Source organism: Lithobates pipiens, unplaced genomic scaffold, assembly GCF_037356315.1.
Source record: "Lithobates pipiens isolate NorthernLeopardFrog02 unplaced genomic scaffold, aLitPip1_a1.2 Scaffold_19, whole genome shotgun sequence".
Taxonomy (NCBI): domain Eukaryota; kingdom Metazoa; phylum Chordata; class Amphibia; order Anura; family Ranidae; genus Lithobates; species Lithobates pipiens.
In genome coordinates, this window is record NW_027507764.1 from 472286455 (window position 1) to 472302389 (window position 15935).

General features: G+C 43.1%; 1 protein-coding gene across 1 annotated transcript in view; it reads right to left on the reverse strand.

Moving 5' to 3' along the window:
- Positions 1-15935, reverse strand: part of STAU2 (staufen double-stranded RNA binding protein 2) — a gene marked incomplete in the record, with an annotated part of 473555 nt that overhangs the window by 399747 nt on the left and 57873 nt on the right. The window contains 2 exon segments of the mRNA XM_077492880.1: positions 3350-3403; positions 4074-4233. Coding sequence (XP_077349006.1) covers positions 3350-3403; positions 4074-4233 — 214 coding nt within the window.

Sequence of the window (15935 nt, forward strand, 5' to 3'; positions counted from 1 at the left end):
GCGAGGAAAGTCATTTCTTGTATTAAGAGAGGTATAGACTCCAGAGAGAAAGATATCATTTTGCCCCTGTTCAAATCATTAGTAAAACCTCATCTGGAATATGCCGTTCAGTTTTGGGCACCAGTTCTCAAAAAGGATATCGGGGGAACTGGAGAAAGTGCAGAGAAGGGCAATCAAACTGATAAGAGGCATGGAGGAACTCAGCTATGAGGAAAGATTAGAGGAACTGAACTTATTCACTCTTGATAAGAGGAGATTAAGGGGGGAAATGATCAACATGTACAAATATATAAGGGGTCCATATAGTGAACTTGGTGTTGAGTTATTCACTTTACAGTCAACAAAGAGGACAAGGGGGCACTCTTTACGTCTACAGGAAAAGAGATTTAATCTCCAAATACGGAAAGGTTTCTTCACAGTAAGAGCTGTGAAAATGTGGAATAGACTCCCTGCAGAGGTGGATCTGGCCAGCTCAGTGGATTGCTTTAAGAAGGGTTGAGTTAAGATTAAGCTTTGGCGCTAAAAACCCTTATTATCGTGCATCTGAGTGCAAAGAAATGAGTGTATTTTTAAAAAAAATCTATGTGTTGTTAGTCAATTTTATTCAGTGTTGCTGTTAAATAGCTTTTTGCGTATTATTTATGTGCGTGTGTAACAACCAAAAAAAAAAAAAAAGTGTTATTTCTATATCCACTGTGAAGTAATATTTGCCAAATATCAGTATGAGTACTGATTGCAACTCCGTGATAATTTCTATATATTCATTAATAAAATACCAAAAGTGAACAACAAAAAACAAAAGTAAACAACAAAATTATTTTACAATGTGCAAAAATTGCTGGTTAGTGATCTAAACCCAATATTCTGCAACTACGAGTTCAAAAAGTGATGGTACAAAATAATTATGCAAATGACAAGAAAAAAGTCCTTCAATATCCAAGAAAATTTTCAAAATCGCATCTGTAAATTGCTAAAAAATCGCATGCTGCCAAGTCTTTAAAGCAAATAGTAAGGTAAGGTGACTAGTGCAGGAAGATTAGGAACATTCCTCTCCGGTGCGCCACTTAGTGTTGAAGAGATATAATTGCGCTCACCAGAAAAAGTACCCACAGAAGGGTTAGCCGAGCCTTCACAGTATGAGCCACTGTGCTGCTTACTTTAGACTCTGCTCCTGTTGTACTGGGGGAGTATTCACCCTTTACTTCCACATATGTTCCATTATTAAATGCATGGAGGGGGAAATGATGACGCTCCAGATGACGTCGCTCTGACGAAATGCGTAGGGCGTGGCCAGGGACGTGCACCTTCATACTGTTAACAGGCAGCAGCGGCCGGCGAAGCTGTCACACACGCGATTTGTTTTTAAAGACTTTGTGAGTAATTTTCTTCTATATTGAATAAAAAGGCTAAAATACAGTTTTGCACTATGGATATACTTTTGTTTCCCCCTCCATGCATTTAATAATGGAACATACGTGGAAGTAAAGGGTGAATACTCCCCCAGTACAACAGGAGCAGAGTCTAAAGTAAGCAGCACAGTGGCTCATACTGTGAAGGCTCGGCTAACCCTTCTGAGGGTACTTTCTCTGGTGAGCGCAATTATATCTCTTCAACACTGAGTGGCGCACCGGAGAGGAATGTTCCTAATCTTCCTGCACTAGTCCCCTTACCTTACTATTTGCTTTAAAGACTTAGCAGCATGCGATTTTTTAGCAATTTACAGATGCGATTTTGAAAATTTTCTTGGATATTGAAGGACTTTTTTCTTGTCATTTGCATGATTATTTTGTACCATCACATTTTTGAACTCGTAGTTGCAGAATATTGGGTTTAGATCACTAACCAGCAATTTTTGCACATTGTAAAATAATGTTGTTGTTTACTTTTGTTTTTTGTTGTTCACTTTGGGTATTTTATTAATGAATATATAGAAATTATCACGGAGTTGCAATCAGTACTCATACTGATATTTGGCAAATATTACTTCACAGTGGATATAGAAATAACACTTTTTTTTTTTTTGGTTGTTACACACGCACATAAATAATACGCAAAAAGCTATTTAACAGCAACACTGAATAAAATTGACTAACAACACATAGATTTAAAAAAAAAAATACACTCATTTCTTTGCACTCAGATGCACGATAATAAGGGTTTTTAGCGCCAAAGCTTAATCTTAACTCTACATTTCTGGCCCACTCCTTTATGTAAAGGAGGAGGATCTAGGCACAGGCAGCTTTAACCCCTTGAGACCTAGTTAGATTTTTCTTTTCTTTTTTCTTCTCCATCTTTTCAGTTTGTAATTCTTATAGAATCTGTCTGTAGCGCAATCTTAACGATTCATCCATGCTTTAAGAAGGGCCTGGATTATTTCCTAAGTGTACATAATATAACTGGGTACTAACATTTATAGGTAAAGTTGATCCAGGGAAAATCTGATTGCCTCTCGGGGGATCAGGAAATAATTTTTTCGCCTGCTTTAGCAAATTGGATCATGCTCTGCTGGGGTTTTTTGCCTTCCACTGGATCAACTGTGGGTATAGAATTGGGTATATAGAATTGTATGATATTATTTTTTTAAATTTTTTTTTGTGGTTGAACTTGATGGACACGTGTCTTTTTTCAACCTGACTAACTATGTAACTATGGTCACAATTGCAAAAAAATCTGGAACCAAGAAACCCTGTAACCTAACTGAAATAAATTTTAACAACAAAACTGTTGGTTAAAGGGGTTGTAAACTCTCTACGTTTTTCACCTTAATGCATTCAATGCACTAAAGGTGAAAACGATTCTGTAGTGCAGCAGCCTCTCAGAGCCCTCCTTTTACTTACCTGAACCCGATCTTTCCAGCGATGAGAACCAGCTCAGCAGCTCCAGCCGGTGTCTCGGATTCCTCATTGGATTGATAGCAGCTGCAGCAATTGGCTTCCGCTGCTGTCAATCACATCCAGTGACACGGGAGCTGGAAGGCAGGGTCAAGTCCTGCTGTTTGTGTCAATGGACGCAGCAGTAGGACTCTGGAGCGCGTCTGCGCCAGTGTCCCCTTGGAATGAGAGTCTCCCGGGGGGCACTCTATGAAAGGAGGAGCCAGGAGCGCCACTGGGGGACCCCAGAAGAGGAGGATTGGGACCACTCTGTGCAAAACCCTTGCACATAGGAGGGAAGTATGACATATTTGTTATTTTTTTTTTTTTTTTTATATATTAACTGAACCTTTACAACCCCTTTAAGGTTCTGGCAGCCCACATAAAATTTGAAGTTAACACATAAGATATCACTGGTTTAATAATTAAAGAATCCAGCCCATCATAGTAACATTACCCTTCAGCTGGGATCTATTTACCTTTAGCAGAGAGTCTTGTTGATGAATATATATTTCCACGCCGTGCAGCAGCTTCTGTGTGGCGGCAGATAAAAACAATTACCATGGGTCGGCACTGCTGAGACTATAAGTTCTAGATCACCTTATGTTAAAGCCTACACATAGATGTGACAGTCTGTCCTGTGAACCAACTATCAAGAGACATTAGCAGGAACCAATAGCCATACAAGAGATCTTTGTAAAAAGCACACGTTACAAAATGTTTTCCTTTGCCACATTTAAATCCCTTTAAACATAGCAAATAAAACCAACGCAGGGTGAGCTAATCCTAAACCTGACAAGTCTATAGTGAACTTCAGTCTACCTAAACCTGATATTTCAGATATAGACGCATGCTGGTGAATTCAATTACCCATTGGATTTTTACACCTCTCAGGGATGCAGACAGCGAACGTTTTGCATCTGAACTCCTGGACCTGCCCAGTTGCTGTGACCATTATTAAGTCTTATTTGATTTCTCATTATAAAGCATGCAACAGCAGGACCAAGAGCAGAGTCAGGGATTCTAGCGAGAAGACTCCACAGCTTTTGCTTCAAAAGAGATATGAAAAACCAGCATCTATAAAGAAGTGAAATGTCAGTTTTGGGTAGAAGGACCAGAAATGTTGCAATTCACAATTCATCAACGTTACTAAAAATTATGTAAAATATTATAAAAATATTGATTATGAGCAACCGAGCTTACCTGGGTTGTTATTGATAATATTTTTCATCTGCCTTGCGGCAGGTTTGGGGAGTTTGGTTTCCGACAATGCTAGGCTGGCTGCAGCATGTTGCGCTTTCTTAATGCTTGTGCTCTCTGCTTCCCATGACTGATCTCCTAGTGTCAGCTGTACAGTAAATAACTTGAAAGAAAATAATAAAAAAAAAAGCAACTAGTTAAAAGGCAGCTTAACCTTAAAATAAACACATTAAGCAAGTCAAATATTTTCTTAAAGAGAGTAAACTTAGCTGGACCACCACAACACACACACCAGACTAAAGTAGCAACTAGATAACAAGGCTTGGGATGGAGTATGGCCCCTTTCACACGAGTGGATCAAACGGGTCTGTCTGTCAGCTTTTAAGGCAGACTTGATCAGACCCTCCACTGTCCTCTATGGAGCTGCAGATGTAAACAGACAAGTGATCCATTTACATCCGACTGCCCACAGAGGAGAGCAGGATGTGTCTGTGTCCGCTCTGCATAAGTGGAGCGGACACGGACCAGCCATCTACCTGATCGGCAGACAGATTCCCTGTATGGCAGGCGGACTCCAGGCAGAGTCCATCCTATGTGAAAGCTGAAGTCCAAGAGCTATGTATACTCTTATTAGTAGCAGAAAGACATAAATTAGTTTAGCTCTGTATTTATTAAGACATCAGTGTACTATTTTTTTTTTTAAATGCAAGGTTAAGTACATGTATATCTTCTATAAATTTAAATAAGCATCTGTGTAATTAGCCATTTGTCAGGAGTTTATTTTTAAAGAGGAACTGCACCCTGCTCACATAATGTGTAATAAAAACATCTTTGCCATTCTGAAGCTTCCTTCCAACCACTTTGCATATTATTTTATATATACTGCGATTCTGTACTAGCCAAATATGCTGCCTTTTCACTTCCTGGATTTACACAGACAGACAGAAGCACACCTCCAGCTCTGCAGCTTTCATTGACCCTCTTATGACTAACCCCCCCCCCCCCCCTTCTTGGCAAACTCTCACAAGAGTGAGAGAAAGCTGTGCATGATGTTGTAAGCCTAGGCTAATGACCAGACAAAAAACAGGAAGTGGGCTGTATAAGGTATATATATATATATATAAAACTTTTTACTATCCTAAGTTTAAAACAACAAGGGAAGAAGATTTAATATATGGAAAGTTGAAAAAATGACCGAATTTCCGCTTTAACTCTATTATATGACTGGGGGTCTTTGGATCCCAAAGGTAAAATTTAGCAGCATCAGTTGATTACAAAATATAGTCAAACTGATTTACCTACCGTACTTAAAATGATCTTTATATGTATTTTTAAGATTAAATTGAAGGCTTTCATTTAGTACATTTTTAAAATAAATACCCGGTTTGTTTTTTTTATAATTCATTATAACTGGACACAAATTGGATTTTTGTACTTTCTGTAAAATCGTTTTTCTTTATGTTCACTGAAGGACAGCCAGATCTTCAGATCATAAGGATGAGTTTGACGGTGTCACCTGTAGGTGCAGGACTCTAGTTGCAACAAAAAAGAAAAACACCCTAGGAGCAGCTCTTGCTGGTGGCCGAACCTCCCAATCTGGAAAACACAGTTCAGTTAGTAGTCAACAGTATTAAGATTAGTACACACGGGCCGATTGTTGTGCGACATTCAGCCCATGTATGGCAGTCGGTCCAACAGAAGACGAGCATGCTGGACCAACTCCCGATCAGCACTCTTAGCCAATGGCTGAGAGTGCTGACCAGAGAGTTCTGGCAGGGGGGCCATTCCCCTGTCAGAACACAACAGCAGGGGAGAGCGCAGTACTAACATCTGAAAAAAACTTACAAATGTGTACTAGGTTTAGGTTTAAGCTACAACTCAACCAAGATGAGAAAAAACTGGGCGGGTGTGGTGTCCTTCAAATAATGCAAAGAAAAGGATACTAACAAAATCCCATTTTCTCTTCTATTTATTAAAGGACACAGCAAGATCTTCAGATCATAAGAGATGGGACATCCCAAAGCAGTGCCAGAGACAAAATGGTGGGTCAAAAATATCAAACCAAAAACAAGAAACCACATCCCCACAGACTCAAACTGCTGCCTGAAAAATTTCCAAAATTCCCAACCGAAAATCACATCTGCAGAGGAAACCTCAATAATCTTGTTGAACTTGGTAAACGTGCTTACAGACAGACAATCAAGTAGCCACTTTGCAAATCTGAAACAATTGAAACAGAATGATCAAAAGCCCAGGATACGCTCAGCACCCTGGTAGAGAGAGCAGTTATGCCCTGTACACAGTCGGACTTTCCGGCGGAAAATGTGCAATCAGACTATGTTGTCGGAACACGGTCAGAATCTGCGACACACAGTTTGAGATCTGGATCTAAAATTTTTCCCGACAACAAAATCCGATTGTTTAAACTATGATCATGTGTAGACAATTCCAACGCACAAACTGCCAAGCATGCTTTATAGTCCCATCGTACGTGCTGTATGTCACCTCGTTCTTAATGAGTGGATTTTCGGATAACTTTGTGCAACCGCGTGTATGCAAGACAAATTTGGGCCAAAACCATTGGAATGTCCGACCGTGTGTAATATAATAGGAAACAGAGATTCCCAGCCTGATAGGGTATAAGCTTGAACCACTGTCGAATCCACCTGGCTATAGTGGACGATGATGCTGCCTGGCCCTTCCTAGGGCCATCCATAACACAAAACAACCAATCGGTCTTCTGAAAAGGAGTAGTAGAGTTCAGGTATATTCAAATGGCCCTATCCACAACTAAATAATTAAGAGCAACTTCCCCAAGATGAAAAGTATGAAAAGGGTTAGAGCACAAAGAAGGCAGGACAATATCCTCATCCAAATAAAAGGCTGACAAGACTTTTGGAAGAAAAGACAACCAAATCATGTAGCCGACAACAAAACTACAGTTATCTGACACTGCAGACTTACCCTCCTTTCCTAGACTGCCTCTGCGTTCCCCTAGTGCAGGGCTCGGAATACATGCATCATATCCCAAAGCCAAGCAGAAAGCATTGTGGGAACTGTAGTCTCCTGAACAAATATCCCTGACCTGCAGAACTAGCCAAGAACTACACCTCCCAGCAGGCCATCTGCTCTAGGGAGAGAACTCTGGGAGAGGCTATATAGGTCTCAGCAGATCAGGCCCAAGCTCTCTTGCTTCCCAGATCTCATCAAGTAAACATCCCCTTCGCTGCTGTGCGAGAGGACTGCGGCCTACAATACGGTGCTCCCAGCTCTGACCCAGGCGGGTCCAACGCTGCTTCTACGCGACGGGCATCAAGACAGCATTGCTGTAATCAGCAGGACCAGACGGCTCACTGTTGCAGCAGCCAGACCGTCATCATAGCCAGTTCTGCCAAAGGAAGAATCAACTTGGATTGCTCTCCAGGAAGTTTCTACACTGTTTTACAGATTGGTGAGCAGGCACCTGCCCAGGAATCCAGTACCAGTCACTAGCATACTCCACAGGACATACAGAACATACAGGACATACAGACACTCTACACCTGGAATTGCCTTAAGGATTACTACTGGTCAGTCTCAGCTGCTTTGCCTTGACTGCATATCACTGCAAATACTAAATTATATGCTGCACTAGAATATTACACAATAAATGCGTGCTCAAGATTAAAACAAACACGTGTAGTGTTAATGTGACATAGGTGACATATGTGACATATTTGACATAGAGGTGATATGACCAAAATTAAAACAATAAATATGTCAATTAAAAACAATAATAAAGTGCTGATCTGCATCCAAGTGCTTTGTAACACAGATATAAGTGTCCGGTGGTGTATGGGATGCATATCACTGTGCCACTATTTCATCACATACGGCAACCCATCACAGTTGGCTACCCGCTGGACTGCGCATGCGTGAGGATGCTGTATGCATTCCACTCGAGTCCAAGTTCAAGCCCCACCATCCAAGTGGACATCTGATTATATTTATGCCGAGCAAAGCGAGGCCGTGCCCGAAGTGTGGCAAGCGAAGTGAGCCCGCAAGGGGGCCTCTGTTGGAACGCCTATGGCGGCGTCGCACATGCGCACTCCAGCGCATAGCAAAATGTGATGGGTAGCCGAATGCGACGTGACACCACACTTAGAATCTTTGTTGTTTAGAGCTCCAGCGTGCCGGTGAAGACAATCGCAAGGCCTTGCATCTTGAATACTGCCATTCTATCGCTATTTAAAGGGACACACCACTAAAACCTATATTGTTTCAGCTCTCATTAGGATTAAAAGGTACAACAGGCTGGCCTGGGGGTTCCCCTTTAGCAGTGGTATTATACACAGCAACCAGTAGCCCTTTTGAGATCCATTCATTAATTTATTGTCAGTTTCTGTATGCTTTGATATTATTTATCTGTCATTTCCTATTGTCTTGATTGCTTTGGGGAACCTTTTCAATTGAGTCTTGGCTGTTTATCCAAGATTTGGCTGACTATTAGCCTGCTACAAGACTCTATTGATTAAGTAAAAAACAGAGAGCGCTAATCAATCTGCATTATGTCAATGTGTTATTTAAAGTTTTACACAACATGTCTGATGCTAGAGTGTCAAAAGGGCTGGAAAGTTCACGGCTCAAGATGGCGCAGACGAAAATGCAATTCTGAGCAAACCCCTAGGGGACAGTGCTACACTCAGATATCCTACGCGCCAAACTAATTACCAGCAGGAAGAGCAACTTTTGTAAGAGTCGTCAAGTGAAAAAGGATTCTTCTGCAAGGCAGACACCCGATTCAGGTTTGATGGAGGAGGGGGGGGTCTAATAGTTGCAAATACACATGACCCACTGAATGAAGGTGCGAATCAGGGAAACAGAAGCCAAAGGATGTTTAAAAAGTACAACCAAAGTAGAAACTTGGCCCTTCACAGTGCTCAGGGCTGTAAGGCAGTCCACACCTTTTTGAAGAAAGGTCAGAATGCGAGCAACCGAGAACTTGCACGTAAGGAAACCCAACAACTCGCAATAGGCGAGGTAAGCCTTCCAGGTGTAATAGATGAAGTGGAAAGTGGACTTTCAATTCCAAAGTATTGTGGAGATGACAGCCTGAAAAAATACTTTACCCTTAGGGTCTGGCTTTCACTAGCCATGCTGTTAAAGCCAGCGACTGTAAAGCAGGGTATAAAAATCAGACATTGAGAAAGAATGTCTGGGCAAAGCGGAAGATGCAAAAGTGCATCAGCAACTAACCGAGGGAAATTCAGGAACCAGGAGTTGCGCAGCCTGTCCGGAGCCATTCGAATTACCAGAATACCCTCCTGCTCTATCCTCCACAGCAAATCTGGTGGAAGCTTCAGAAAAACCCGAATCGTGACTGAAACTGGGGGAATCCGTAGTGGAGAAGGATCTGGGGGTTTTGGTCGATCATAAGCTCAATAATAGCATGCAATACCAAGCTGCGGTTTCCAAAGCGAGGAAAGTCCTTTCTTGTATTAAGAGAGGTATGGACTCCAGAGAGAGAGAGATAATTTTGCCCCTGTTCAAATCATCAGTAAGACCTCATCTGGAATATGCAGTTGAGTTTTGGGCACCAGTTATTAAAAAGGATATTGGGAACTGGAGAAAGTGCAGAGAAGGGCAACCAAACTGATAAGAGGCATGGAGGAACTCAGCTATGAGGAAAGATTAGAGGAACTGAATTTATTCACTCTTGATAAGAGGAGATTAAGGGGGGATATGATCAACATGTACAAATATATAAGGGGTCCATATAGTGAACTTGGTGTTGAGTTATTCACTTTATAGTCAACAAAGAGGACAAGGGGGCACTCTTTACATCTAGAGGAAAAGAGATTTCATCTCCAAATACGGAAAGGTTTCGTCACAGTAAGCTATGAAAATGTGGAATAGACTCCCTGCAGAGGTGGATCTGGCTAGCTCAGTAGATTGCTTTAAGAAGGGCCTGGATTATTTCCTAAGTGTACATAATATAGCTGGGTACTAACATTTATAGGTAAAGTCGATCCGGTGAAAATCTAATTGCCTCTCGGGGGGGATCAGGAAGGAATTTTTCGCCCTGCTTTAGCAAATTGGATCATGCTCTGCTGGGGTTTTTTGCCTTCCCCTGGATCAACTGTGGGTATATGGGATTGTATGCTATTGTTATTATTATTTTTTATTTTTTTGTGGTTGAACTGGATGGACTTGTGTCTTTTTTCAACCTAACTATGTGATGTGAAGAGATCCCAGCGTTGAGAAATCTGGTGTGAAAAGACTATTCCCCCTTATCCAGACTCTGACTGAGATAGTCCACCTGCTAGTTGTCTACTCCCAGAATGTGGACAGCAGACAAAGCTGTGACATGGAGTTCTGCACAGTCAAGGATCCAAGAAAATTCCAATGCAGGCAACAAGCTCCTGGTGCCACCTTCTTGGCTGATATAAGCCACAGCTATGGCACTGTTCAACTGGACCCTGCCTGGGTAAAACTCGAGAATAGCTGCCCAATAGAAGAAGGAAAGATGAAGTGCCCTAAGTAGCAGGGTGATGATGGGAAGCCTGTTTTTTTTCCTGAGTCCAATGAGCCTGGGCTGACAGGTGAAGCATCACTTGCCCCCAACCAAAGACTGGCATCTGTCGTGACGATCTGGCAGCTGAGAGGGAGAAAGGACTTCCTGGACAGCAGTAGTGGAGAACGAATACAGCACGATAGTGGTGTATTTGCCCGATGAGACAAGCAAACAGTATTGTCCAGGAAGCCCAGATTCCTGTTCCACTTGGCCAAAATCTCTGGCTGCTGGGGCCTGGAATGGTATTGCGCATAAGTGACTCCCTCATAGGATGCGACCATGAAACCCAGGACCCTCATGCAAAAGCAGATGGAGACAGTCCACAGTCAAGCCAGATGCAGAACATGGATTAGAAAAAATCCTAGGTCGGGGGTAGGGAACTTTAATGCCTTAGCACTGACCGTATGCACATATGTGGCCCTGGCTTTAAGGAGTTATACCGGGATGATGCATGCAGCTGAATGCATCATCCCAGCACCGTTTTTTTAGTTCAGGTGGTAGGCCCTTCAAGGATAACAACCGATGCGGCTAAAAACCACTCGGCTGCTATCCCGAAGGAACGGGAGTCCTCAGTTTTGTAGCCAAGCAATACAAGTGTATACCAAGAAGGGAGGGACCTCTGTGTCCCTGATGTACATCAAAGAAAAGGATTTTACAGGTAAGCTGTTTTAAAAATCCTGTTTTCTTTTCATACATCAGGGGACACAGAGCCATAGTAGTTATTATGTGGGATGTCCCATAGCAATGGCAACTGAAGGGAGGGAGACAAAAAAGTAGGGCAAAAAAGAAGGCCAGAGGACTCATACTGCAACCTGCAGTACACTGCACCCAAAGGCAATATCCTCATGATATTAACATTGATTTGATAAAATCTGATAAACGTATGAACCGAAGACCAAGTCGCGATCTTACAGATCTGAGCCATATAGGCCTGATGATGCACCGCCCAAGAGGCACTAATCTCCTTGGTTGAGTGTGCTTTAACATGAGAAGGAAGAATTTTCTTCTTTAAGCCGTAGCTTGAACAATCACTTGACAAATTCATTTGAAAATTAGTAGATTTTGACGCTGCCTGTCCACATTTTGGATCCTCTAGCAGAGAGGTAGGGAACCAATCAAAAGAACCAAGGGAATTTCCAGTAAAGTCTCAAAAGGCTGATTATGCAAAGCTGACAATACCTAAATTAAATTAAATTTAAGGATTTAGAGGTGCCTTGATAGGGGGATTAATCTGCTACCCCCTGAATAAAGCTACGCACCAGAGAGTGGGAAGAAAGAGGCAGTTGGAAAAAAATACTGACAAGGCCGAGATCTGGCCCTTGACAGTACTCAAGACCAGCTTCATTTCTAATCCCATTTGCGGAAAATCAAGGATCCTACCCATGACATACTTCCTGGGGTGCCACACCAAGAAACCTATGCCTTCCAGACTCTATAGTAAATGATTCTGGAAGCCGGCTTCCTGGCATTAATCAAAGTAGACACTACTAAAGGGGATAACCCACGATCCTTTATAAAGTGGGTTTCAATAGCCAAACCGTTAAATTTAGCGTCCGTAAGGTAGGATGGAATACCAGACCTTGTGTGAGAAGGTCTGGCCATAGTGACAGAGTCTGAGGGACTCTTAGCACCATCTTTATGATCTCAGTAAACAAAGATCTTCTGGGCCCCGCTGGGGCCACCAGAATCGCCTACTTTCGTTCCTGCTTGATCCTGCGGAGAAGGCGCGGAAGTAGAAGAACTGGAGGAAACGCATAGATCAGTGAAAACTGATCCCATGGGAAGACTAATGCGTCTGTTCTGGAAATAATTGTTGGTGACTCAAGTAGTCCACCTGCCAATTCTCTATTCCTGGAATGAAAATTGTCAATAGGCAAGGAATGTTGTGTTCTGCCCAAGCTAAAACAGGATTCACATCTTTTTGGGCTGCACAACTTCTTGTTCCCCCCTGGTGATTGATGTAAGCCACAGTCGTGGCATTGTCGGACTGAATCCTGACAGGACAATCCCGTAGTCTGACCATCCAAGATTCTAGGACCAGATGTACTGCCCGAATCTCCAAAATGTTGATAGGCAAGGTCCTCTCCAACTTGGACCATCTCCCCTGGACAGAATCTTCTTCCAGGGCTGCTCCCCAGCCTAGAAGGCTGGCATCTGTTGTCACCACTTTCCAGGATACAGGTAGAATTTTTTTTCCCTTTTGGAGGTTGCTGGATATAAACCACCAATTTAGGCTCTGACATACATCGTGAGCTAAGCGTATTGGAAAAATCTAAAGGCCTGAATCTTTTTGTTCCAGACCGACATGATGGTGTTTTGAAGCAGTCTTGAGTGAAAACTGCGCGCAAGGAACGGCCTCGAAGGAGGCCACCATTTTCCCCAACAATCTCATGCACAGCCGAATGGAAGGATTTTTCTTGGTTTTGATAAGTTGAATTAGTCCTATAATGGAACTGATTCTTGTCTGGGGTAAGAATGCCTTCTTCTGTATGGTATCTATGACCAGCCCCAAGTACTGTAATCTTCTTGATGTTTTAAAGGAGGGTTTTTCTAGGTTGAGTATCCAACCCAGAGATTCCAGGTAGTTTACAGCTGTGATCAGACTCTGGTTTAGACCTGAGACTGAATGATCAATTAAAAGTAGATCGTCTAAAAAGGCTAGGAACATTATGCCTTGAGCCCTTAATCTGGCTAAAGGAGGTGCCAGAATCTTTGATAACACCCGTGGTGCTGTGGCTAGACCGAATGGCAGGGCCACAAACTGAAAATGATTATTATTTTCTATTTCGAAGCACAGAAATTTCTAGTGAGCGGGAAATATTGGCACGTGGAGATATGCATCCTTGATATCGATTAAAGCCCAAAAACTCCCCTCCTTGCAGGATGGAAACAACCGATCGGATTGACTCCATGCGAAAGGATTGGATGTTTAAGTGCCGATTCAGATCTTTGAGATCTAGAATGGGTCTTATCTCTCAGTTTGGTTTTGGAACCGTGAAAAAGTTTTAATAAAAACCTGTGCCCCGTTCCTCTAAGGGAACCTCTGATATCACCAACTGGGATAATAGATGATCCAGAGCTAGAAAGAGAGACTTCTTTTTTTCTCTGGATCCCTGGGAACATTAGATCTTAGAAAATGAGGAGACGGAAATTCTCCAAACTCCAGTTTGTAACCTAGAGAAACCGAAGAAGCCACCCATCTGTCTTGGCATTGTTCCTGCCAGATATTGGAAAATTGCAGGAGCCTCCCCCCCCCCACCCGAGCGAGCGGGGGCACCCCTTCATAAGGAGGCTTTAGCATTCTACTTTGTGGGCTTTCTGCCCCAAGATCTCTTTTGACTCTGATGCTGCCCTTTGGGTCTTCGTGAACCTGATGGTTGAGGCCGTCAAAACTGCCTAGAGACTGATGTCCCGGCCCAGGTGAGGAAGCACGCTTAAAGGAGAAATGTTTGAACGTCTTCTTTGCTAGTAAAAGAGTACTTTTCCCATTAGAGATCCTTTGGAGGTATTTATCCAGATCGTCTCCAAATAGCCAAATGTGGCCACCGTCTGATGCTGTTAGCGCACCCCCCACCCCCCATCTTTCAAAAGAAAGTGTTTTCCCGCGTGAGCGGTGGACTTCAGGCGCCTTGTAAACAGCTGACATGGCGGGGGGTAAAAACTACCGATGAGTGGCCGCACGGTCTGTCTTTTGTTTTGTTTTTCAAAAAAGAAAATTCTTTCGGCATATAGGTCCCCCGAAGGGGAAGATTCCAACATTCGGGGCGCAGGAGAACCAGTCCCCCCTTTCTTACCGGAGGCTCTGCTTGTTGTGGCCGGAGGAGAGGAAGAATGAAGGCTTCTAACACAGCGCTGTTTCCAGCATCAGGCAGTGAGTGCTCAGTACAGCCTCTAGTGGTGACGCGTAAGCATGACAATATTATAACTTAAAGAGGAAGTAAACCCTTCCAAACAACTTGGACCTACAGGTAAGCCTAGATTAAGGCTTACCTGTAGGTCCAAGCAATATCTCCTAAACCTATATGGTTTAGGAGATATTTGCCCGTAGACAGCGGCGCGCAGGCGCACTAAATGCGGCAAATCCATGAATGGATTTGCCAAATTTGTCGACTCCCGTGCGCATGCGCGGGAGTGACGTCATCGCGGCTTCGCCGATTGGCAGCGGTGGAGCTGCGAGACGCGACTCCCGTGCGCATGCGCGGGAGTGACGTCATCGCGGCTTCGCCGCTGTGATTCGTCGGAGCTGCGAGACGCCACCAGCAACATGGATGCGGCGGACTACAGGGATCAGCGGCGACTTCGCTGGCTCCTGTGTCAGGTAAGTGACACATAATGAGCTACTATGCGATGCATAGTAGTCCATTATGCTTTACCTTTGCAGGGAAAAAAAGAGGAAGTAAACCCATCAGGGTTTACTTCCTCTTTAAAAAAGGAGCAATTAATAAGAAAATCTCCACTTACCTTTCCTCGCTGCAGGGTTATATGAAATAAACCCAATCTTCACCCTTCTCCGAAACCTTCAGGAACAGGGGAACCTAGAGGTTACCCACAATCCTGGACCTGCAACAGCACCCTGCCAGTAAAACGTTATGGCCTTACTACCAAAAAGTATTGGATCCCAGCGTCCAGCTCCCTAAAAAGAGAAGCATTCGCAAGCAAAACATTGTTTCTTCAGACACGAGGCCTAGGTACCATTCCTTTAGCCCAAGAAAGAACACTCTGAACAGATCCGGTCAGCATGGCTAGCCCCAACAAGGATTGCTTCCAGTGGACCTTAGCACAGTACATCTTTACTCGTGACCAACACCTTAGACACTGGCGAAAAAACTGAAAACCCCCAGCAGTGGGAGGGGTTATATAGGGAGTACACGTCTTGCCTTAGGGCGTGCCAGTGTCCACCATCTATCAGTGGCCCTATAACCCACATAGAAACTACTATGGCTCTATGTCCTCTGATGTATGAAAAGAAAAAAAAAATAAGGAAAAAAAAAAAGTTTAAAGCGCCCCTGTCCCCGCGAGCTTGCACAGCAAAGAAAACACACAGGCAAGTCACGCCTTCATATGTAAACAGTGTTCAAATAACACGAGATATCACTGCAATTGTCACAGTGAGAGCAATAATTCTAGTACAAGACCTCCTCTAACTCTAACCTGGTAAACGTAAAAAAAAAAAAAAAAAAAAAAAATGTAAAGCGCCGCCTATGGAGATTTTTAGGTACCGTAGTTTGTCGCCATTCCACAAGTGTGCACAATTTAAAAGCATGACATGTTAGGTATCAATTTACTCGGCGTAACATCATCTTTGACATTAT